Source organism: Ambystoma mexicanum, chromosome 2p (genome assembly GCF_040938575.1).
Source record: "Ambystoma mexicanum isolate Mex_15411 chromosome 2p, UKY_AmexF1_1, whole genome shotgun sequence".
In the NCBI taxonomy this organism is placed as follows: domain Eukaryota; kingdom Metazoa; phylum Chordata; class Amphibia; order Caudata; family Ambystomatidae; genus Ambystoma; species Ambystoma mexicanum.
This window is the reverse complement of record NC_090923.1, coordinates 312,851,681-312,875,313: the sequence shown is the minus strand read 5'-3', so window position 1 is coordinate 312,875,313 and position 23,633 is coordinate 312,851,681. Positions and strand designations below refer to the sequence as shown.

At 47.4% G+C, this 23,633-nt stretch overlaps 1 protein-coding gene across 5 annotated transcripts in view; it reads right to left on the bottom strand.

Moving 5' to 3' along the window:
• Window positions 1–23,633, bottom strand: part of CACNA1D (calcium voltage-gated channel subunit alpha1 D) — a 2,225,258-nt gene that overhangs the window by 1,166,251 nt on the left and 1,035,374 nt on the right. For all 5 annotated transcript variants that reach the window (XM_069643624.1, XM_069643621.1, XM_069643623.1 and 2 more), the window contains exon 15: window positions 15,687–15,807. In XM_069643624.1, coding sequence (XP_069499725.1) covers window positions 15,687–15,807 — 121 coding nt within the window. The remainder of the gene's footprint in view (window positions 1–15,686; window positions 15,808–23,633) is intronic.

Sequence of the window (23,633 nt, the reverse complement as noted above, 5' to 3'; positions counted from 1 at the left end):
AAGAAAGACTCTTAAAGATCTGCAAGAGTTAAATGATGTAGTTATAAAAGCATCGGATAAAGGCAACAATATAGTCATTCAAAACAGAAAGGATTACATAAAAGAAGCAGAAAGGCAATTGTCTGATGTCACTTGTTATGAAAAGTTGAATGAGAATCCGATGGAGGCAGTAAAGAAGAAAGTGGAAGACTTCTTGAAAAAATGGACAGATCTTGACATTCTGAATGATGACGATCACAATATCTGCACAATAAGTTCCCCACCATACCGACAATTTACTTTTTACCAAAGGTCCATAAACATCCATCTCGTTCCCCAGGTAGACCCATTGTTACCCTGAATGGAGCCTCCCTTGAAAACATGTAGAAATATGTGGACCAAACGCTGCTACCTTTAGTCTTTACTTTACCATCCTATTTACGAGACACAAAAGATTTTTTGAGTAGGATTAGCTTGGGAAAAAGATTTTATGTTTGCAACACTAGATGTGGTATCTCTTTATACCTCCATTGAACATCAAGATGGGAAGAGAGCATGCAAACATTTTTTAGACAGTAGATCCTTAAACTACCGTACACACGGCAAAATGATTTTGGAAATGATTGATCTATGCCTATGTAACAACATTTTTCTATTCGATAATGTTTATTATAATCAGTTGAGAGGCACCGCGATGGGCACGAGCTTTGCTCCGTCGTACGCAAATTTAACAATGGGTTGGTGGGAGAAGTTTACAGTATGGACAGAGTCCAATAGCCAGTACACCAATCAAATAGTTCTTTGGCTACGGTTCATAGATGATCTATTTATTCTCTGGAATGGCAAAGAAAAGGAGTGGCTCGACTTGTAGAAGTTTTAAATACCAACAACTTAAATTTAAAATTCACAGCGACACACACAGCCGTGAGTCACTAATTTTCCTTGATGTATTGGTAAAAACAAACCAGAAAGAAATCAGCACAGAGCTTCATCGGAAACCCACTAGTTCTAACATGCCTCTATTTGCTAGCAGTAATCATCCAACTGCACTAAAATGGAGCATACCGTATGGAGAATTTGTTAGAATTCGGCGTAATTGCAGTGAACTTGAGTGCTTTGATAGAGAGTGTAAAATCACTGCCAACAATTTTACTAATCAAAGATACCCGAAAGCAGTTATTGAAAGAGCTTACTCCAAAGCACGCAATCTAGATCGAACTGCCTTATTGCTAACTAACCAAACATCTGAAGAAGCAACGAAAACAGATGAGATAAGGCTTATTCTCACGTACGGTACCAAAGCCAAGACAATAAGAAATATACTTCGCAAACATTGGCATGTCTTAAAATCCGATGAGGCACTACAACCATACCTTGCTGAACGAGCAAATTATAACCTTTAGAAAATCAACCTCCATCAAAGATCTTCTTGTGAGTAGTTTTTTGCCCCCCCAAAATAGAAAAGCTTGGCATCACTTCATGGATAGGGAGCAAGAATACAGGTTTCCATAAATGCACCAAGTGTAAAGCGTGCCAACATGCTTTAAACAAGAACAATTTTGTGCATCCTGTATTAGGCAACATTGTAGAAGTAAAATCAATGATCACATGTAACACAGAGTTTGCTGTATATGTACTGTCTTGTTCATGTGACCTTTGGTACGTGGGAAGTACCATAGGCAAATTGAAATTAAGGATTCTGCAACAATGGCAGTTCACTTTAGAGATGTCCATCAAAGTAAATTGGATTGTTTCAAGTTTTTTCGGAATACACCAAGTGAAAGAGAACCCACGAGGGGGCAATCGAGAATTAGAACTCCGCCAGATGGAAACCAGGTTTATATTAGATCTAGCAACCAGAAAGCCCAAGGGACATAACTTAGACAAGAGCTGTATACTTTTCTCGGCACATAGAGTGTTTAAATACTGTAAAATCCATGTATTTGGGAAATATTTTGCTAATTGTTGAAAAATTTGAATGACTTGGACCCTGGGTTTCAAGAAAGAAGGGAATAATTGAAACAACCCTAAGAAAGTCTTTTTACTTGTTTTATTAGTTTATATGTGAATTTTTATCCGCCAAAATTATAGAGTGTTCATGTAAATGTAAATATGATGAAATCTACTACCTTAAATGTTTTCCCCTTTTTCAAGCTTTGACCATTAATGTGTGAGAGAAGCATTAATAATGTGGTAGTTATGTATTTTAAGAAATAACGCACTATGCACTTTAGCTTCTATACACATTGATAACATTAAGGTTCTTATTGGTCTAGCCTTATTCTCCACCTTTTTATCCAATCATAGGAGTACATAAGAGTTGTTTGTGAGTATTATATTATGCGTGAAAGAAGCATTTATAATGTGGCAGCTATGTGTTTTATGTAATAATGCACTATGCACTTTAGCTTCTATACACAATGACAACATCAAGGTTCTTATTGGTTTACCCTTATTCTCCACCTTTTATCTAATCATGGGAGTGCATAAAAGTTGTTTATGAGTAAATATTTTTGTAAATTCAAAAAAGAAAAATTATAATAAGAATTTTCTTCACCGGGAAACTATGTATATTTTTGCATGCACTATGCACTTTATATATCCTTTTTTAAAATTAGTAAAGTAGTTTCTCTGATATACCCATTCCTGGAAACATATGGAATACATAAACGACGACATTATTATAAGATGCACCCTAATGATGTTTTAAACCAAAGGTGTAGTGAATATAAAAGTCATTTCAAAATGGCCGAATGCTTTGAACAAAGGAAAACATAGAATTTAACTATGGTAGAAAGTGAAAACGGACAAAGAAACTCAGTAGAACCATAGGGTTTTTTTACTTTTGTACCTGTATTTAATGGCTGGATGTATGTCTGCTCTTTTGTACGTGATCAAGCAACGGGACCGTTGCGAAACACGTTGTACGAGGCAAATCTGTTTCTACCGATGCCTAAATAAAACTGGATATAAGAAATACACATGTTGTTGTGTGATGGGCTGACCTGAAGGAATTCTACGAATTGGCATATGGCTGTAACTTGACGAGTGCCGTCTCACTCTGGAAGAAGTGCGATAACTTCTTCTTTTTTGAAATATATATATATATACACATATATATGTTCAAATAAGCATAGACCCTTCTTGAAAAAGGGCTTACCTTATTGAAATAGATGGCGAAAGACTGCTCTTCCCATTTGTGTTTCGTCCGCATGCTGTCGTTCGAGGCAGTAGTGCGGGTAAATGTGTGAGGCACTGACCATGCTGCCGCCTGGCAAATGTCTGTCAGCAGTACTCCTGCCCACAACGCCGTCGACGAAGTCGCCCTGGTGAAATGAGCTCTTGGACGTCCTTGTAGTGGTTTTCCCGCTTTTGAATGACAGAAGGCAATCGTTGACGAGACCAATCGGGCCAGTCCCTGCTTTGAAATTGCCTTCCCTTTTGCCGAAGGGCCGTATGCAACGAAGAGTTGTTGCGTAGATCTAAGTTGCTGAGTTCGATAAAGGTAAAACTTTAGAGCTCTCTTAACATCAAAGGTATGTAGGACCTTTTCCGCAGCCGATGAGGGGGTCGCGAAGAAGGTGGGCAGGACAATGGATGAGTGCTTATGATAAGTTGTAGGAACTTTTGGGATGAAACGAGGGCTTGTTGACAGAATCACTTTGTCCTTAAAAAATCTTAGGTACGGAGGGTCCATGACCAACGCTTGCAACTCCGAGATCCGTCTAGCTGAAGTTATAGCTATTAGAAAGGCCACTTTCCATGACAAGAACTTCATTGACGATGTGGCCATTGGCTCAAAGGGTGATTTCATTAACCCTGCTAGCACTATATTCAGGCTCCACGTTGGTGGAAAACGTTTAACCGGAGGGAATGTCCGGAACAAACCTCTCATGAAGTGTTTCACTATCCTGTCGCTAAACAAGGGAGACGACTTCCTTCTTCTCGTGAACCTAGAGATGGCCGCCAGGTGAACCTTTAGTGATGAAAAAGACAATCCGATTTTTTGCTAGGTGTAGCAGATACGGCAGAAGCTGTTCCGGAGTAACCCTCAAAGGTTGCACTCCCGTCTGTCCTTGACACCACGCACAGAATCTTCTCCACTTACACCTGTAGGACTTGTTGGTGGAAGGGGCTTGCGCAGCTTGTAAGATCCTCTGACAGTCCGAGGAAATGTTCAAGGCACCAAATTCTGAAAAGTCAGGGGCCAAGCTGTGAGATTGAGACTGTCTGGATTGTGATGCCACACTGTTCCCTCGTCCCGGGACAGGAGACTGGGAACCCTTGGGAACGTTATCGGATGATCCGCTGACAGGTGAAGCAGGTCGGAAAACCACGGCTGCCTCGGCCAACACGGTGCCACCAGGATGACCCGGTACCTGTACCTGCGTATCCACTGCAGAGTTCTTCGTATCAGAGGAAACGGAGGGAAGGCGTAGAGGAACTTGTCCGTCCACGGGAAGGAGAACACTTCCCCCAGCAAACCTTCCCGTGGCCACCTGCTGGCAAACATCTCGCACTTCTTGTTCCTCTTCGTGGCGAAGAGATCCAGCGGAGGCCGTCCCCATTTCTCGAAGACCTTTGACAATTGACCGGTGTCTATTTCCCACTCGTGAATCTGGTCCATATTTCTGCTGAGCGAGTCCACCTGTTCGTTCCTTACTCCTGGAAGGTGATGAGCTACGATGGATATATCGTGTTTCAGAGCCCAGTGCCACACCTTCTGAGCCTCGATGGAAAGGGTTCTGGATCGTGTGCCGCCTTGCTTACTCAAGTAAAACATTGCCGTGGTGTTGTCTGTCAAAACTCTCACTGTGGACCCTCTGATGTGAGGCAGGAACGCCCTCAGGGCCCAGCGCACTGCTCTCAGTTCTAGAACGTTGATGTGCAGGAGAGATTCCCTCTGACACCAACAACCTTGTGTTTGCAGAGTGCCCATGTGTGCCCCCCAGCCTGTTAGGGATGCGTCCATCACTATGGTTAACCGAAACTCCAGCTCCTGTAGGGGTACTCCTTTGGATAGATTCTGGAAGCTTTTCCACCACTGAAGAGCTAGTAGGAGCTTGTCGTCGTCAACGGTCAGTTTGTCTGACGAGAGCCCTTGAGTCTGCGTCCACCGGTCCGCCAGAAACTCTTGCACTGGCCTCATGAACAGGCGGCAGTTGCCCACCAGAGGAATGCAGGATGCCATAGCGCCCAGGATTGATGTATATTTTCTCACTGACAGTCTGGTATTGATTTTCAACTGACCTGCCAATCGACTGAGTTTGGCGATCCTGTCGAGGGATGGCCTCACTAACCCTGTGCGCCCAGGAACACCAAGCTTCTCGAAGGCGTTAACGAGGATTTCTCGAAGTTTATCGCAAACCCCAGCCGTTGTAAGAGGTTCAAGGTGGCCTGAAAACTTTTGTGCGTCGACATAGGGGAGGACCCCCTCACCAACCAGTCATCGAGATACGGGTATACATGATGGCCTTGCCTTCTCAACCAGGTTGCCACCGGGCCCAAACATTTCGTGAACGTTCTGGGAGAAGATTTCAGTCCAAAGGGAAGTACTGTGAACTGGTAGTGAGTCCGCCCTACCACAAACCTTAGGAACTTCTTGTGTCGCCGACACATCGGTATGTGGAAGTACGCGTCCTGCAGGTCCAGAGACGCCAGAAAATCCCCTTCTTGAACTGACAGGATCACTTCTTGGAGCGTGAGCATCTTGAACTTTATGCTTTTCAACAATTTGTTTAGATCGCGCAGGTCTAGGATGGGACGCCACTTTCCGTTTGGCTTTTTCACCACAAAGTATCAGGAATAAACCCCTTGATCCCTTTGTGACGACGGAACCAATTCTATAGCACCTTTTTGTAGCATAAGTGCTACTTCCTGCTGTAACACGCTCAGATGGGATTGAACTACAAACGCCGGTGGAATGTGCGGAGGGTTGCTTTTGAATTTCAGGGAATGTCCGTATCTTAGTGTCCAACACCCATTGATCCGTTGTTATTTGCTCCCATTCGTTGATGTAGCATGATACCCTGCTTCCCAGAACGTTCCGATGCCCGTCATTGCTGGTCCTAGGTCTGCTTATCCCTCATCGACGACGAGTAACCTGCTCTCTTCTTGGGGGCCGGGTAGTCCCGGCGACGTTTAGCTACTTGAGAAGCCCGTCTGTATCCGTGAGAGGGGCATGCCGGCCTACTGAAGGATCTGTCCCTCGATGCCGAGAATCTGGAATTTCCCGATGCTCCCCTGAAGGGACGAAAAGACCGGAAACTTTGACCACTCTGGAGGGCCCCCAAAGAACGCGCCGTGTCCGAGTCCTTTTTCATGCCCTTCAGGGCTTCGTCTACTTTCTCGCCGAAGAGGAGGTCTCCTTCAAAAGGCATATCCAGTACCTTGTATTGCACCTCCAGTCGGATGTTGGTGCATTTCAGCCATGCCTGCCGTCGGAGAACCACACCGTTATTCACCTGCTTAAACCCCGTTTCCGCGAGGTCCACCGCGATGTTTATGGCATGATTGGAAGCCTCTTCACCTTCCCTGACCAGCAACATAGCCGCTTTGCGATGTTCATCCGGAAGATGCTCCAGTATAGGAGCCAGCCGGTGCCACATCTCCCTGTCGTATCTGGCTACTATGGCTAGAGAATTGGCGCTTTCACTGTAGTAGCACCTACCGGCAGCACTTTTTTGCCGAAAGCATCCTGTCGTCTGGCATCACTTTTCGGGGGGTCGTGCACTTGTGCTGGGCCCTCGCCTTCCTCGCCGCCAATACGACTGAGTCAGGAGTTGGTTGGGAAGAAAGGCACTTGGGGGGTAGAGTCTGGGGCCTTAAATTCTTTCTCTAGACGACCCTTTATCGCTGGTTCCAAGAAAGGGTGGCACATGGTCTGCAATCCCTCCTTCCACACATGATCCAGGATGGGTACTGAAAACACCGACCTTCTCCTTTTCCCCATGTGGTCGAAAAGAAAACAGTCCTTTTTCTCCTCTTCTTGGGCCAGCTCGAATCCTGTACAAGCCCTGGCCATCATGGTGTGAAATGCCCAAATATTGTCTGGGGGAGACGGCTGAGCCGGGTTTCTCGGGGTTTCCAATTCTGCTTCGGACTCCCAGGTTGGATCCCTGGAGGGGGAAAGGGAGACAACTGACGAGGCTCTGCTGTCCGAGTCCGAATCCATCAGCTCCCCTTCCTCGCGGCGTGGAGCCGAGAGGTTTGCATCCGGCGGCACTGGCGCGGGGGTTGACGGCGGTGGCCGACGAGACGGGCCCGGTTTGTCGATGGCCGACCTAGCCGGAGTTGTTCGAGGTAGTCTGTCATCCAGTGTCTTCAGCAACGTTTGCAACGTGGATAAGACTTCCAGCGACAAAAGTGACTGTGGATTGAGCAGAGGGGTAGAACGCGGAATGCTCCCGGAAAGAGGCCTGGTAACCCCTTGTAACCCTAGGTCTGCAGGGCCAGCTATTCTCACATCCTCATCTCCCGAGGACACCGACAAGACCTCTAGTTGCAGAAGTGTCTCCGGCAAAACTGGGTCATATACCTGTGAACGCCAGGCCTCTCGTGGGATCTCCGTCGACGAAGCGATAGTCGGCTCCATCATCGACGTTGTCGTCGTCTGCGGTCCAGGACCGGTTGAGGCCAACTGCGTCAGCGGCAGAGAAGTAGTCCACGACTGCCCTACCGTCGACGACGGTGGTGGTGCTTGTGCAGGCATATGAGGCGTTCCCGCCTTTTCCGAACTCGACCTGCGTTTTTCTGCATCTCGACCCGAGGTCGATCTATGACGATCGCCCAAGGAGGATTTAGATTTTTCTTTTCTGTCTTTCTTCGTTGAAGATGAGGATGACAAGGCTTTCTTCGACGAAGAGTCCTTGGAATGGCCTCCCGATGATTCTCTCTCCGCCGGTCGCGATTTCTTCACCAGGGGTTCCAACTATGTTGAGCGGCGCGGGGCCCCTGAAGATTTTGACACTGAGGCAGCGCTGCGCGTGGAGCCCACCTCCGAAGGCGGGTATGCCCCCGCTCCATCGTTTAACCATGCCACAAGTCTTCGACTCCGATCTTTAAGAGTCTTCTGGGAGAAGCCCTTACATATGTCGCACTTGTCTGCCAAATGATGAGGGTGTAGACAGTATATGCAATCCATATGTCCGTCCCCCTCGTACACTTTCTTCAACCCTCATGTAGCGCATGGGCGGAACATCGCTTTTCCCGACATCAGGAGAAAACTGCAACAGCACAACCTAGACAAAATAGTAGACTACACGAGGTGCTCCCACTACTTTAGAGACGGTTGAAATCTGAAGGGAGCCGCGGGGGTGGGGCATTTATACCGCTACGTCCTAGTGGGGCATGCGTGCGCGGCCCAAAACAACAGATAGGACACAAAAGTGTTGAATGTTTTCCTATGGGCAACGGCTTTATAAGCTTACCGAGGGGGAATATTCCAAGCATGTGAATCCATGAAAGATCCAATGCTGGAGAAATTACTCAAAACTAATGTAAACTTTGTAAGGGGTCAAAACCTCTGCATCAAACACGTTTTTTTAAATAGTGATCGCTTCATAAATGACATGTGTCAGAATGAATATATGAAAACCGCGTCACAGAGTCAAAATACCTGATATCTCTAGAGTCATGTATTTGGAAGAACCTAGCCATTACAATTGACAACAAAATGTTGCAGTGGCGTACCTGGCAACGTGCAGGTATTTGTAAACTGAAAAATGTCCTTGAAAACAGTACATTAGTAAACTTTGGCTTCTTGAAATTTAAATACAAGCTACATAATATTGAAAGGTCAAAGATCTCAGTAGTACAAGGAATTTTAACATCCATCTTCTCTCCGCTAAATACCAAGATCCATGACCCTCCTGGCTTATATACCATGGAGAAGAACTGGAATCTGTAGTTTATAAAATACTCTCTGGAACCTTTAAATTGCAGCTGGAATGACCAGAACAGAAAACCTGGGAATCTGAAATCAGAATGGCAATATCGGATTCTGAATGGTCGACAATATGCAAAGGTATGAAAAGATTCAGGCTGGTTCTGGACTTTTGCTACACACAGCAGAGGCTTAGCCACTGTCTGTACTGGTCACTGTGGAGGATGAAAGTGTGTACACTTTTACAATCTGATATTTGTTGGTCCTGTAAGAAGGAAACTGACTCCAATACTTATATGCTTTGGTCTTGTGGAAAGGTCTTTCAGTATTGGGAGGAAGTCCTCTCCAGGATGGAATAAGAGACTCAGTCGGTCTTACCACTGTGAAGGCAGCACGAGTCGGACACAGACAACAGGTTTTATTCAACTTAAAAGACCGGGTGGATGAATGCCTATCTTGCCCAATGCTAGATTTCCCTACCTAAAGAAAACTAAGGATAGCCTATGACTCCAGAAGAAAACAGCTGTTAGTATCAAAAACCTATACTTGCCCTCACAACTAACTGCATACAATGTGTAGGCATGTCAACATCAAAAATGAATAGTGTTCAAAGCACCTTCTAGCTCTCTGGCTTGTAATCTGCTCCCCTTCCCCAAGTTCAAAATAGTTGATCAAATACAGGGAGTCCCTTCCCCAAGTTCAATGCTTCCAGCTTTTGAACAGAATCACAGGGGTCTTCTTGCCCCCAAGAGTTAAAAACGTGCAGCTTTCAAAACAAACTACAAAGGGTGGTTTTCTTACCCCAAGAATTCAAATCTTTCAGCTTTCAAGAAAATACTGGACTTTAGTATCACAACACAGTCTTGGCACAACATAAGCTTCTTTATAGATGTTTTCAGTGGCTTTATCATTTAGCGTTACCCAGTCTAGGCGCAGTTGTTGGACCACGCAGTCCACCCATCACAGGTAATGCAACCGATACCCTTCCTTGACTGCTTTTTCTTCGACACCAGTCCACTGCTTCTCCTTAGCAGTGAGGTTTGCTTCAATCACATGTGTCACATTCTCCTGCCATGGTATTGTGGCTTGGACAACCACCTCGCACTTGTTACACCCCCTTATATTTCCTTGGCTTCTGCCAACGCTCGTTTATACAGTTCTTTGCACCAGTATTGGATTTTTTACATCCTGCATTTAACTGCTTGTCCTCTCCAGGCTTGGCTAGCACTTGTTTTAGTAAATGACGTTCATTATTTTCATGTGGTTTCAAACTTTCCTTTCAATAAAGTTCATAGTCTTTCTTTTCCTCCTTTCAATATGCCCAAGTATTTCCAACTTGCTTTCAATTCGTTCGGTATTCAAAATGCACTTTAGCTTGTTTTCATTTCGTTCGGTATCACTGCCTGCCAGCCTGGTGTTCCCCCTTCTCTGGTTTCACTCACTGGTCAGTCTTACAGCTCCTTGTGAGTCGTTCTGCCACCACGGCTTCCTGGTTCTCCGTGCGGTCGCTTTCGTCTTCTCCCGGCGGTCTTATTGTGGCTCGTGCACTCCCAGCAATGCTTCCACGGAGAAGCAGAATATGTAGGACCGCTTCCTTCGGTCCGGTATAACCCGACATCCTTCACATGGCTTGTCACCGGCCTTCAGCTTCTTCTGCCACTGCTTCCTGCTGCATACACTCTGCACTGCTTCACGGGCATCCAGGGCTTCTCCTGCCATGCCACCTCCACAAAGAGGTCTCCCTACACGCAGCTGCCTGTGCTCCCACAGCTGAACGTTCGTCGACAGCTGACACTATTTGTGACGAGCCTGCAGCTTTTAAAGCTCCCACCTTCATTTTCATTACAAAAAGGACTAGATCGCTCACCAGCAAAGCAGTAGTCCCGCCTTGCTCTTGTCCTCCTTCTCGTCCCAGTACTCAATTGGGGATGATGTGTTTGTGTTTAGGAAATGAGGATGTATTAGTCTAGTTGCCCTCTTCTTTGTCCTAGCACCATATTGATGACATTTTGGAGATACATTAGGGGAGTCACTGTGAAAGGGATAACACCCTACAAAGGCTTGATGGATGGAGGGTTTGTGGTGAAAGGGAAATGCGGGATACCATGTTTCTCCTAAGGACGTCCTCTCCCCACTCTGCAAGTCTCCTCCATCCAAGTGATAGTCCGATGAACTTTCCCTTGCCATTTGAGAAGAGGATTCAAGGGGCGGGGAGAAGTGAGGACGCCCTCAGATTCCTCAAACCACGTACTCTGCTATTCTGTATTTTGGGTTTGTTTCAGAATGATTTAAAGATGTCCGCTGGAGCAAGAAACTGGACATACAAGGCTTTATTACTGGTTAAGAAACAGGTTCTTAAGTAATGGAAATCTGGTAGGAAGCCGCAACTTGAAGATTTGCACCAGAATATGCTACTGTTGTCAGCTAGGGAATGAGTATCATATGCTAAAAAAGATTTAGTTGAAGACTATCAATTGATTTGGGACACTTTCAACTATTTATATACTAATAATGATTTCTTACAGCATGTGTTTGGTTTAGAACCTGACGGTTTCACTCATCCTTATTCCTTATCCAAGCCCATCCTTCGCTTGTGTTGTGTTATGTCCGTCATGTTTCCCTTGTGTGTTGTGGGTCCATACATCTGCTTATTTTAATGGTTAAATATGTTCGGTAGGGATGGGATAGTCTGTTTAGTTACGACAATGTTGTGTTGTTTTGAAATGCTTGCTATGTAATGCAATTGCTTTAACACATCATCTCCAGCTGAATTGTTATATCCCTCTATAACTTGTATTATATTCAGATAATACTATTGTATGCTAGGTGTACATGTATAGTTAAAAATGATAAATATAAAAAAATAAAATTGAGCAACAGAGATACAGACCGTATTGCCTGGAAGAAACTCGCTCAGGGACTTTGTGGGTGTCGTAACTCCAGCATTGGGATTTTAAAACATTAACTTCTTATGTAGGACTCTTATTCAAACAGAATACACATTCTAAAGTCAAAGCTTCATAAAAGGTCATGTATTTTGGGGTAGTATGACAAAATAGGCTTTAAAGATCCAAGATCTTTAAATTGTTTAATTGTTGTGTTGAAAAGACTGTTTTAAATGTGACTGAAAGGTTATTCAATGAACCAGGTGCCTATCAAATGTTGTTTCGAAATACTCAAGATATTTTCCAGTAGTGCAAATCCATTAATCATTTATTTTAATTTTATTTGTTCACTTGTAATGCGCTGGAGCCCGCAGGCATCAGGGCACAGAAAACGAAAGCAAGAGAAAAAGGAAGAGAGGGGAGAGATGAGAAACAAAAGCAGACATCTAGCCATAGTTATTTGAAAATGATGGTTTTCAACCCTTTTCTAAATCTCAACAGATTGTTTTCCACACGCAGAGCTTTCGGGAGTTTATTCCACAGCACAGTGGCTTAAACACTAAAGGATCTGCTCATGCCTCTGGCTCGCTTACTACCAAGAACCGATAGGCAGACAACATCACTTAATCAAGTTGTTCATACTGAGTGATGAGCCTTGACACAATCTTTCAGATAACACAGGGCTTGGCCTTATAGGCATTTGTGGACTACTGTCATAGTCTTGAAGCGGATACATGCTTCCACCGGGAGCCAATGCAGGCTCCTTCTATGGGAAGAAATGGTTTCGTACCCGGGTAAGTTTTTGACAGTACGTACTGCGTCATTTTGTAGTACCTGCAGGCGCTTTGAACCGTTTTTGCTGACCCCGTTCATCAAGGCATTGCAGTAGTCAATACTTGGCATTATTAATGCCCGGACAGGTGTAGAACATTTAGCTTCTGAGACATATGGTTTAACTAGTCTCAAGAGCCTAAGAAGGTACTGCACTTTGTTTGTAACATTTTCAATATGAGCCTCTGAGCATTGAGCTCAAGGACGATTCAAAGGTAGTGTCTTGACCTTGCCAACTACCTTAATCAAGTGCTTTTCAATGGTAAACCCGACATACTGACTGTCGGGTTTAGCTCTAAAACGGCATAAGCTCAGCCTTAGTGGTATTCAGACACATCCCATTATTGGCCATCCAGTCCTGTATTGTAGCGTAACATTTATTTATCCACTCAACATCATCTGTATACTTGCCACCCAACTCAAAGACAAGCCGAGTGCCATCAGCATAATTAGTGAAATGCACATCCAGCGTATCCAAGAGAACACAGAGTGGGCGGCAGTAGACATTGAATAGGGGGATAACAGGCACTCTGAAGCACGCCAGATTTCAGTGGCTCATCAGGTGAGCATGCATTACCCCATACAATCCTAGACATTCGACCAGTCAAAAATGTAATCCAGGCTATGGCCTTGATGGAGTAGCTGCCAATCTTTGTGAAGCTGGATAGCAATTTGTTGTCATGATCGACAAGGTCGAAGGCTTCTGACAGATCTAACAACATCAGCAGCCCCGCCTTTCCATTGTCCATAATCTGGAGCATTTCAGTTTGTATGACTTTAAGGTTTGTTTAAAGTAAGTAACTGTTTGGTCTTTTAGATAACCAGGGACATCACTCCGAGAGGAACATTTTCAATGGGCACTGATGTTTGCACATTTCAATTCAGAGATTGTTTGATAATGGAAGAAAGAATTGAAAGTTAGAAGCATGCAGAAAACATTAAGACATCGGGAGAAATAAGTGTTTAAAAACTGGCAGAATAACAATGCCATTCTAGGGAGAAGAGGCAAAACAGGGTTGAGAAAGGCAAGAGGCCATAATACACTCATGAAATTGCATCCATCTCCTGTGAAGGAACCTTATTGCATTCTGACTATCCAACTTGGTAATGGGAGCTAGATGAAGGCTGGAGAAAGTAGTGTTTGAAACGCTGAAGAAAGCTCTGGGCAAAACAAAGATTTCTTCTTGGTAAATACAATGTGGCGAAGTGCCCTGTTTGTCAGAGTCAGTGGATAGTGGGGTTGCAAAAGAGGCTTTGTCCTAGGGTGACGGTCACCTCTACGGCCCCTTTAGGAAATTCGAGTAGAGGCATTCCTGAACGGCCGGTAGCATGTACACCCGGGCTCCCCATGGGCGGGTGCGGAAGCTGCTCTGGAATCCACGTAAGGAATGATAGAGTTGGGAATTCAAGTATGGCAAATATGGTTCTGAAAGCAGAGTTTTAAAGCCATCCAGGCCAAGAGAACTACAATTCCTAAGCTCCCCCATCAAAGCCACCACACTTGATCCCCAATCCACCACAAAGAGGCTGGAAGGGGGCCAAGTCAATGGCTCAGTTAATAGGTAGTGGGGGTAGAAGGAAGAGCTCCTTCAGTGCTGGCTGGAGAGAGGAAGAGCAGAGGCTATGGAAGGAGCTTGTGGCTGAAGACTGAAGCAGCACCCCTGTAACATGGGGAGAAGTGCAGACTGGAGACTGGAGCAGCTTGGAGCCTGAGGAAAGTAGGAGGCAGAAAGCTGGAGGAGAAACCCAGAAGGCTGAGGTAAGGAAAAGACGGGGCTGTAGGGAGGACCCAGGAGGCTGTGTAAAGACAGGCATGAAAGTAGGGGGGTCAAGAGAAACTGCGGGCTGCAAGGACCAAAGCTCAGAGGGTGAAACTGGACACTACAGAAGAGAGAGGGATTGGCGCATGTGGCTGGAGGAGCCGAACCCTGACAGAAAGGTAGGAATGGGGGAACCTGGTGAGAACCCTGTCCCAGCATTAGGGCAGCCTCCTGTCATCCTCTTCTTCCACTGCATCCTAGAAGGCCGCCCGTCACCATCCTTCTTATCGAACCCAAACATAGGCTCAATGTATGGCACTAAGGGCCAAAGAGAAAAGACCATGAGGAATGTGGAAAGCAGGATGCAGGAACCCTGAAGCCCAAGACTGAGAATTCAAAAGAAGAGACCCCAAGAATAAAAAGCAGACAGAATATTGAAAATTCGGGACGGTGAGGTTACAAGCATTGTATTTGCTGGTGGACATACAGCCCCTGGACTTGGGGAGCAATGGCACAACTTTTGTTTGTATATATTATTTTGACGAGAGGCACTCTCTGTAGATCGGTTTTCTCACAGCACTATCCCACTGACCAGAAGATCCATCCTGACAACTTTGAGTTTAATTCAGACCCCATCTGTTTATTTTACCCCGACCTGTGAACATGTGTTAATTAAACCCTTTGTCAACTCGATTCCCTTGTCTGGCCTATTTTTCGATCAATGTCTGCAGTGTGACATACAGAGTCAATAAACATCACTCTCCTTATGCAGGAATCCAATCATAGTGATTTTCTTATAAATTTCACTTGACTTGCATTTTCATACAGCAAGTAAATATATGACAAAACGACATACACTCTTGCACATTCATTAAGTTTATACCTATATTTTTCTGTTGTGTGCCTTCAAAGAACAAGTTCCATTTACGTACAAAAAATCGAAGTGGGCTTAATGACAATCGAAGGGATACCATGAACAATAACATTTCTCCAAACGTTTGTTGTTACCAAGTGAGTACAAGAAATAATTCTTTATGATGTGGCATCGACAATGATACCTTTTGGGAGACATTCTAAATGAATACAAAGGTGGGACAGTGCATTTGCTTACAAAACCAAACCTCTTCATTTGTTAGGCGTTCATTGTGTACATCTGAATAGACTTGCGTGCACTTAAAAGCGAATATAAAACCGCATCTTTGTACCCAACTTGTCTGTGACCACAAATGTATTAAAACCTCATCCTACGTAACTAAGCTACATGAATAGTAGCATGCAGATTTTTAAGCTTCTTCCAACTACCACTTTATACTAATCTGTGCCCTGATATAAAAACGGAAAGGATACAGTTACCACAAATGAAGAGTATGATGAAGTATATGCAGACTATCATTCCCGATGATGCTGGGCCACCATATGCAATGATACCATCATACATGACCGCATTCCAGTCTTCACCTGTTAGAATCTAACAATCAGAAATATTAATTAAGCAAACAAAAGGAGAAGGAATATGTTCATTAAGAATGCCACTGCAGGATATTATTATGGTATTTATTGAGCTCGGACCTAGCTTTGAGAAGCAACAGAGCGCTATACCAAGGTATACAGCAATACAGATAGATACAAGATTGCTTTTCAGAGGTGTATGCATTGGCTCTAACCTTTACAATAGGTATGTTGTATTTAGAGTGATATAGCAAAGGATTCATACTTCTTGCCCCCCACAATCTACTGATGGATCCACAATCTCAGTTATTCAACTAAGCTGGAGAAATCAAGAACCTTTTTAAATGGCAACTGCAATGTTGTGCTTCACAGGCTCACGTATAAAGCATGGCACCTAGCAACTCAGTTATTTTGGCAGCCAAGGGAAATGCAGGATAAAAACATGAACTATGGTGTCTATGCATAAGATATGGATCATGTCGCATCAAGCATATATATTTAGGTGGAAAACTTAAATGAGCCTATTCAGTTCAGGCTTTATTATGTCATGGGACGGTAAACAACAAACATGATGGCGTAATTGAGCCATCACTGCCACAAAATCATGCTGCAGAAGATGGCATTTATTGATTCATCTTTACCTTTAAATGGATGAGAAAGTAGGGGTATTAAGAATGGAGTCGATGCTTTGTTGTCCAGTATATGTTGAGGGGAAAGGGATTAAATTCAAGAACAACACAATGAGAGGGTGTGGCCTAATTGACATTAGGTGCAATTTTAATATTGAGTACAGTGACTAAAGAGAGATTGCTATATGGCTCTGCTTTACCATGAAAACAACACCCAATGAAAACATCTGGAACCACTTCTCCAGTGGCCACATTGGGACACAACAGTGCATTCATTTCTTCCTTACTTTAAAGATACCGACTGCTGGAACAATCTTTGTCTATCAAGGGATTTCTTGGGTATTGGATATGATAAGGAACAAGTTACTTACCTGTAACTGTTGTTCTCCAGCATGGGTCTGGCATGGATTCACATGCTCATGAATATTCCCCGTCGTCAAATGGGAATACTCGGTAAAGAAAAAATCAGTATCAGTTTCGTTTCTGATCTGTCTTTCTTAGTAGTAACCAATCACTGGTCTCTGGGTCATACTGTCCCCAGCCAATGACTGCCCTCTCCCTAAGCCCCGACCCTGGCAGCCATCCTCAGATTTGGTAGCACGTAAAGTGGCAGTATGACCAAGTGAAGAGCCGCAGAGGGGAAGGAGGGAGGGTTCGCATGTGAATCCATGCCAGACCCATGCTGGAGAACAACAGTTACAGGTAAGTAACTTGTTCCTTCTCCAGCATGGGGTCTGGCATGGATTCACATGCTTATGAATATAAGAATACATAGCAGTACACACATGCACAACCATGGGAGGTGGCAAGGCTCAACATCAAGCATTACATAAAACTCAACATTAAGCATCTCTTACCTCCTCACGAGGCTCACCTTAAGCGAACAGGTTGCGCAGCACTGCCTGGCCGACTCTGGACTCCTCCCTGGAATCCCAGTCAACGCAGTAGAATCTCGTGAAGGTGTGCGTCGACCTCCATGTAGCAGCCCTGCAGATGTCCAGCAGGGGCACACCAGACAAGAACGCTGTGGTAGCAGCGATCGCTCTGGTCGAATGGGCTCTCGGACAGCCGGGCAACGGTCGGTTTGCCAACAGATGACAGTGCATGATGCAGCCGGAGAGCCATCTGGAAATGGAAGCCTTTGAGAGAGCCTTCCCTTGGTTCACAGGTCCAAAGTTCACAAACAGCTGTGATGTCTTCCGAAAACTCTTCGTTCGGTCCATGTAGAACTTCAGCGCTCTAGCTACATCCAGCGAGTGCAAAGTCCTCTCGGCCGGCGACGAAGACGACGGGAAAAATACTGGTAACACCAAGGGCTCGTTGAGATGGAAGTCCGACGGCACCTTGGGCATGAAGGAGGGGTGCGTCCTCAGCACTACCTTCATCTCGTGGAAAGTCAAGTACGAAGACTTGCAGGATAGGGCCTGAATCTCTCCCACGCGTCGTGCAGAGGTGATGGCCACAAGGAACACTGCCTTCCACGACAGGAACTTCAACGGAGCCGAATGCAAGGGCTCGAATGGCGGGCCCATGAGCCTGGTCAGCACCACGTTGAGCTCCCATGCCGGGGCTGGAGCCTTCACCGGCGGGAACGATCGAAACAGTCCTTTCATAAACTCCTTCACCAGGCGATGAGACCACAGGGACGACCGCCCTGCAGTTCTGGTGTATCGGGAAATCGCTGCCAGATGTATCTTGATGGAAGCATGAGCTAGTCCAGCTTTGGCCAGCGACAGTAAGTATGGTAGCACCTGAGGGGCTGTAATCTGTAGAGGGTTAATCTTCTGTGCACGGCACCAGACAGAGAACCTCTTCCACTTGTGTCCGTAGCACTTGAGAGTTGAGGACGCCCTGGCCTTTGCAAGAACCTCTCTGCAGTCAGCCGGGATATCATACCCTCCAAACTCTAGTGCTGCAGGAGCCAGGCCTGCAAGTTCAGCGACTCTGGGTCGTGATGAAGAATGGCACCTCCTTCTCTGGAGTGAAGATCTGCGTCCGTCGGCAGTTTGGCTGGTGGGGACGCTGACAAGTCCTGAAGGTCCGGGAACCATATTTGTCTCGGCCACCTCGGTGCGACGAGGATCATCCTGCACCGGGACCTCTTGAGTTGGTTGATGAGCCTGAGTAGCAACGGCAATGGAGGGAACACATACAGGAACAGGCTGTCCCAGGGGAACGAGAAAGCATCACCCCTGCTCCTCGGCTGAGGGAACCTGCTGGTGAACCTCTGGCACATGGAGTTTGTCGCCGTCGCAAACAGGTCGATTTGGGGTTTGCCCCATCGCCGGAAGAGTTGATCCACTTGATCCTGGCGTAGTTCCCACTAGTGGCACGAGCGCAGCTCCCTGCTGAGTGAGTCGGCGATGGTGTTTTTTATCCCTGCTAGAGCAAAAGGCACCAGAAACATCCCCTGGACAACAGCCCAGTGCCACAGATCCTGGGCTACCTTGGACAGGGCTGGGGATCTGGTTCCTCCCTGCTTCCGGATGTAGAACATTGTGGTGGTGTTGTCGGTGAAGATCCTCACCAACTTGCCCTTGAGGAACGGGAGGAATGACTTGAGGGCCCAGAACACTGCTTGGAGCTCCAGTATGTTGTTGTGGAGCAGCCTCTCCTCCGGGAGCCACAGGCCTCTCGCGTGAAGATCTCCGGTGTGCGCTCCCCACCCCTCCAGGGAGGCATCCGTCGTCACCGTCACCTGGTATGCTGGGGTTTGAAAGTTCGTGCCAACGGCGAGATGCGCGCGGGTGCCCCACCATCGAATTGCTTGGCAGAATACTTCGTTGAGCGAGATCTTGTCCTCGAAGCTGTTCGTAGCTTGCGTCCAACGGGAGTCGAGGAACTCCTGCAGAGGACGCATCCGAAGCCTGCACAGGCGCAACAGATAGATGCAAGAGGACATCATCCCGAGGAGGGACTTGATGGACCTCACTCTGGCCACGTCCGTGGCCAGGAGACGCTATACCTTGCCCAGGATGGCCTGCGTTCTTTCCTCTGACGGCGAGGCCAACCGGGCTACTGTATCGAGCTTGGCTCTCAGAAACAGCGCGACCTACGACCGAACCAGGTGGGATTTGGGGAAGTTGATGGAGAATCCCAGGTCCGTGAGCAGCCGGAAGGACTTTGCTGTGTGTTCGACGGCAAGTTCCCTTGTCCCTGCTCGGATGAGCCAGTCGTCCAGTTCGGGGTAGACGTGGATCTCTTGCAGGCGCTGCCGCGCCGCCACTGGTGCTAGGCACTTGGTGAACACCCTGGGTGCCGACTTCAACCCGAATGGGAGGGCCCTGAACTGGTAGAGCCGCCCTTGGACTACGAACCTGAGAAACTTTCAGTGTCCTTTTAGGATGAGGATGTGAAAGTATGCATCCTCCAGATCCAACGACAATAGGAACGTGCCTTCCTCCAGCTGGCCCAGCACGTGCTGGAGGGTGACCATCCGGAACTTCTGCGGCTTGATGTATTTGTTTAGCCGACGCAAGTCCAGGATGGGACGCCAACCTCCTGTCTTCTTTCTGACGAGGAAGTATCTTGAGTATACTCCGGAGCCCCGGAGCCTCCTTGGGACTAGCCGATGGCTCCTTTCTTGAGCATCGCCCTTACCTCTAACAGCAGTTGAGGGATGTGGTTTTCCTTCCTGGCCACGGAAGGAATTCGGGGGCACTTCTTTAGAAAGTCCAGAGTGTGCACGTGGGACAGGGCATCCAGCACCCAACGGTCGGTGGAGATGGACTCCTACTCGCTGACTAACTTTGTCAGCCGGCCTCCCACCGGGGTGCTTCGGTGGGGGCCCGACGCGACGGCCGGTTCAGTCTTGCTTGGAAGCAGCCTTGCCGCCTTGGCCTCCCTGGTGACGACGGCGAGGTCCACCTGACGTGCCTCGTCCCCTGTAGGCTTCTTGTGACGAGGAGCGGGCCACCTGACGGTAGGTCTAGGAGCCGCCGTCGAATCCTTTGGAGGCACCTTGCTTGCATCCGGAGTTCCAAAAGGGCGGACGCCGTTGCTGCAGAACTCCCAAGGCCCGAGCCGTCTCCGTGTCAGTCTTGATGGCCTGCAGCAACTCATCCACAGTCTTTCCAAACAGATTTTTCCCGTTGAAGGGCGTGTCCAAAACCTTGGCTTGCACGTCCTGGCGGAAATCCGTCACCTTGAGCCAACCCCGCTGTCAAAGGCAAATGCTGGCGGAAACCGGTGTCGACAAAAATGCCTGTGGCCACAGTTATGGCGTGGTCCAACGCCACCTCACCCTCCGGTAGGATCGCCAGGGCCTCTGCCCTCTTGTCGTCCGGGAGGAAGTCCAACAGGGGGGCGATCTTGTACCACAATTCCCTGTAGTAGCGGGCCACAATCGCTAGGGCTTTGGCCGCTGTAATCGTCGTCGCCGCCGACGAGATGACTCGTCGTCCCACGACGTCCAGCTTCTTTCCCTCGCCGTCCGGTGGGGAAGTTGAGGATGAAGCCGATGACCCCGCGCTTTCTTCTTGGCTGCTGCTGAGACGACGGAATCCGGGGTCGGCTGTGCCCTAAGGCACAACGGGCCGGCGTCTGGGACTCGGTACTTTTTCTCGTACCGGTCCCTCTTGGCAGGTGTCGTGGACGGTTCTTGAGGAGGGCAAGTCCCTCGTCCCAGATGTCATCCAGCAACGGCACCGCGAGGACCGTCTTCCTCTTGGCCTCGCGCCGTTGGTAGAGGAAACCTCCCTTCTTCTCCTCAGGGCAGAGCTGAAAAAGATCAGATGCCCTGGCAATCATGGCGCGGAAGGAGCCAATCGCGTCGGGCAGGATGCCCAAGGAATTGGAGACGGGATGCCAGTCCCGTCGTCACCGCCGTCATCATCCATCCCTGTCGTGGCCTTGTCCGTTCCTGTGTCGTCCCTCGGGATCGGGGAAGGCGACAAAGGCTGAGAGGGCTGAAGGAGCACTGGATGAATTCTCCTCCTCTTGTTTGGAGGGCTTCCCGACGGACCTGGTACATCTGGGTCGTCCGTCAGGGGTAGGGGCAGTCTCGTCCTTATCTCCATGCATAAGGCTTGGATTGCCGTCAATATGGCCACCGAGTTGTCCTGAGGGTCGGGTTGCAAAGGGCGTGCCGGGTGCGACGGTTGTTCCTCCGCAGGAACCTCACCGTCGTTGCCACCCTCGCTCTCGTCGTCCCCCTCCTCGGAATCCCTCCCGTGGGGCTAGGCCTCTTCCAAATTCTCGGCCAGTTCCTCCTCGGAGGTTGTGTCCGTAACGGTCACCACCCCCCCTCTTTTTCCACCGGGGTCTTCACGGGGGTCTTCTCGATGGGCTTAAAAGAGGATTCCCTCTGCGGAGGCAGGGAAACTCTGGGCCCGAGGTCACCTCCACTGGGATAGCCTCCACAGGCTTCACCAGGGCTGCGGCGACTCCCTCGATAGAGGCCTTAGCCGGGTGGATCAAGGCCTTTGCCGCCTTGGGCGCGCTTGAGGCCTTCACCTTAGGGGGAGGGTCACCGCCTCGCTCCCCCTCGGCCGGTTCCTTCGAGATAGACCGGGGCCTCTCCAGAAGATTAGCCGGGTTCTCAGATTTTCTCTTCCCCGAGCAAGAGCGTTGGCTCACGGTTGCATCGGTGAAGGTGCGCCCTGCCCGGCAGCCGAGGAGCCTGACCGTTCGGCACTCCCGGTGCCCACGGACTCGCGGTGCTTTGCCTTCTGTTGGGCCCCCGTCGCCGGGGCGCCCTCACAGGATTTAGAAGCCCACTCCGACTACTACTTCTTCTCACCTTCTGGGCTCCTGCCTTCCAGCAGTTGGAGAGACGGGTCCGGCGATCCCTCATAGTCCCATCCGATATGTTCATGCAAAACGCACAGTCCTTCTCCACGTGCGTTTTGTCCTCGTGGAGGCATTAAATGCATTTCGAATGCTCGTCCTCCTTGAACACATTTTGTAGGTTGCATCCAGGGCAGATCCTGAACAGTTTGCCGGGAGTCGAGCTTCCCTTCTCCAAAACTTCACCCTTGAGGGGCCTTAGATAAATCCGAAACAGGTCCCTGTTGATCGGAAGTAGAAACTGTGGAGCTTGAGGCTCGATTGAACCGAAAAATGAGATATATCTGTTTGAAAAAGCGCAAAACGCAGTAAAAGCTCGAGAGCTATAGCATGAGGGCTCCCAACACTTGAACGTGCTGTAATAATCTGAGGATGGCTACCAGCGGCGGGGCTTAGGGAGAGGGCAGTCATTGGCTGGGGACAGTATGAGCCAGAGACCAGTGATTGGTTACTACTAAGAAAGACAGATCAGAAACGAAACTGATACTGATTTTTTCTTTACCAAGGATTCCCAGCCTGACGACGGGGAATATTCATCCCCATGCTGGAGAAATATGAATTTCTGTCTATATATTCACAGCACAACACTGCAAGGATGGTATAGTTGGTTTCTCTCATTTTTTCAAACATTAACCCGGAATGATAAGAGTGCCATTACATTTCTGCTTTATTTAAGAATCACCCTTTGTTGTAACCCAAGCACAAAGAAATTGAAAAGCACAGACCATCATGGTAAACATGTGTATAATAGTGTTGTAAAGTAGCTTTCATGTCACTCCAGGTAGGCTTGCAGGTAAGTATATTTAATAAGCATCTTACTAAGTTCGTTACATAAAGAATATGAAAGAGCTGGACCCACCGGTGCCCACCTCCCAGGCTTCCCTTCTACCAACTTTCTTCCTGGGTGCAACCTTAGGGTCAGCACAAACACTAACATTCTACATCCATTCCACTAATTACATCATTCACTCGGAAACCAATACAACACATCTTCTCTCTTTCCAATATATAAACAACAATACAACAAATAGAAATTCACATTTTATCTGGTTTTTGCTTCAATTATACAATGATTTCACATATTTCTCTTACTGGTGCCTTAGATGCTGGTGGATTCTTCTTTGGTTGTTCCACACAACTGACCATTACACATTTAAAAAGGGAGCTTTAAAATTACTGGAATAAAATATAAGGGCATGTTCTATCATAAGATGCCTGAGAAAAGTATATACATATACACATGACAAAGGGAAATCCTATCCCATGCACCCATCATCTGGCTTTGATGCAGTGGATCACCAGACTCTTACCAGCCTCCTTGTACAAAGAATGGGCTTCATGGAACAGTTCTCAATTGGTTTTCCTCCAACCTCTTGGACAGAAACTCGGCTATCTAGGTGGGCACATTGAGAACCGGCCAATGCAGGAT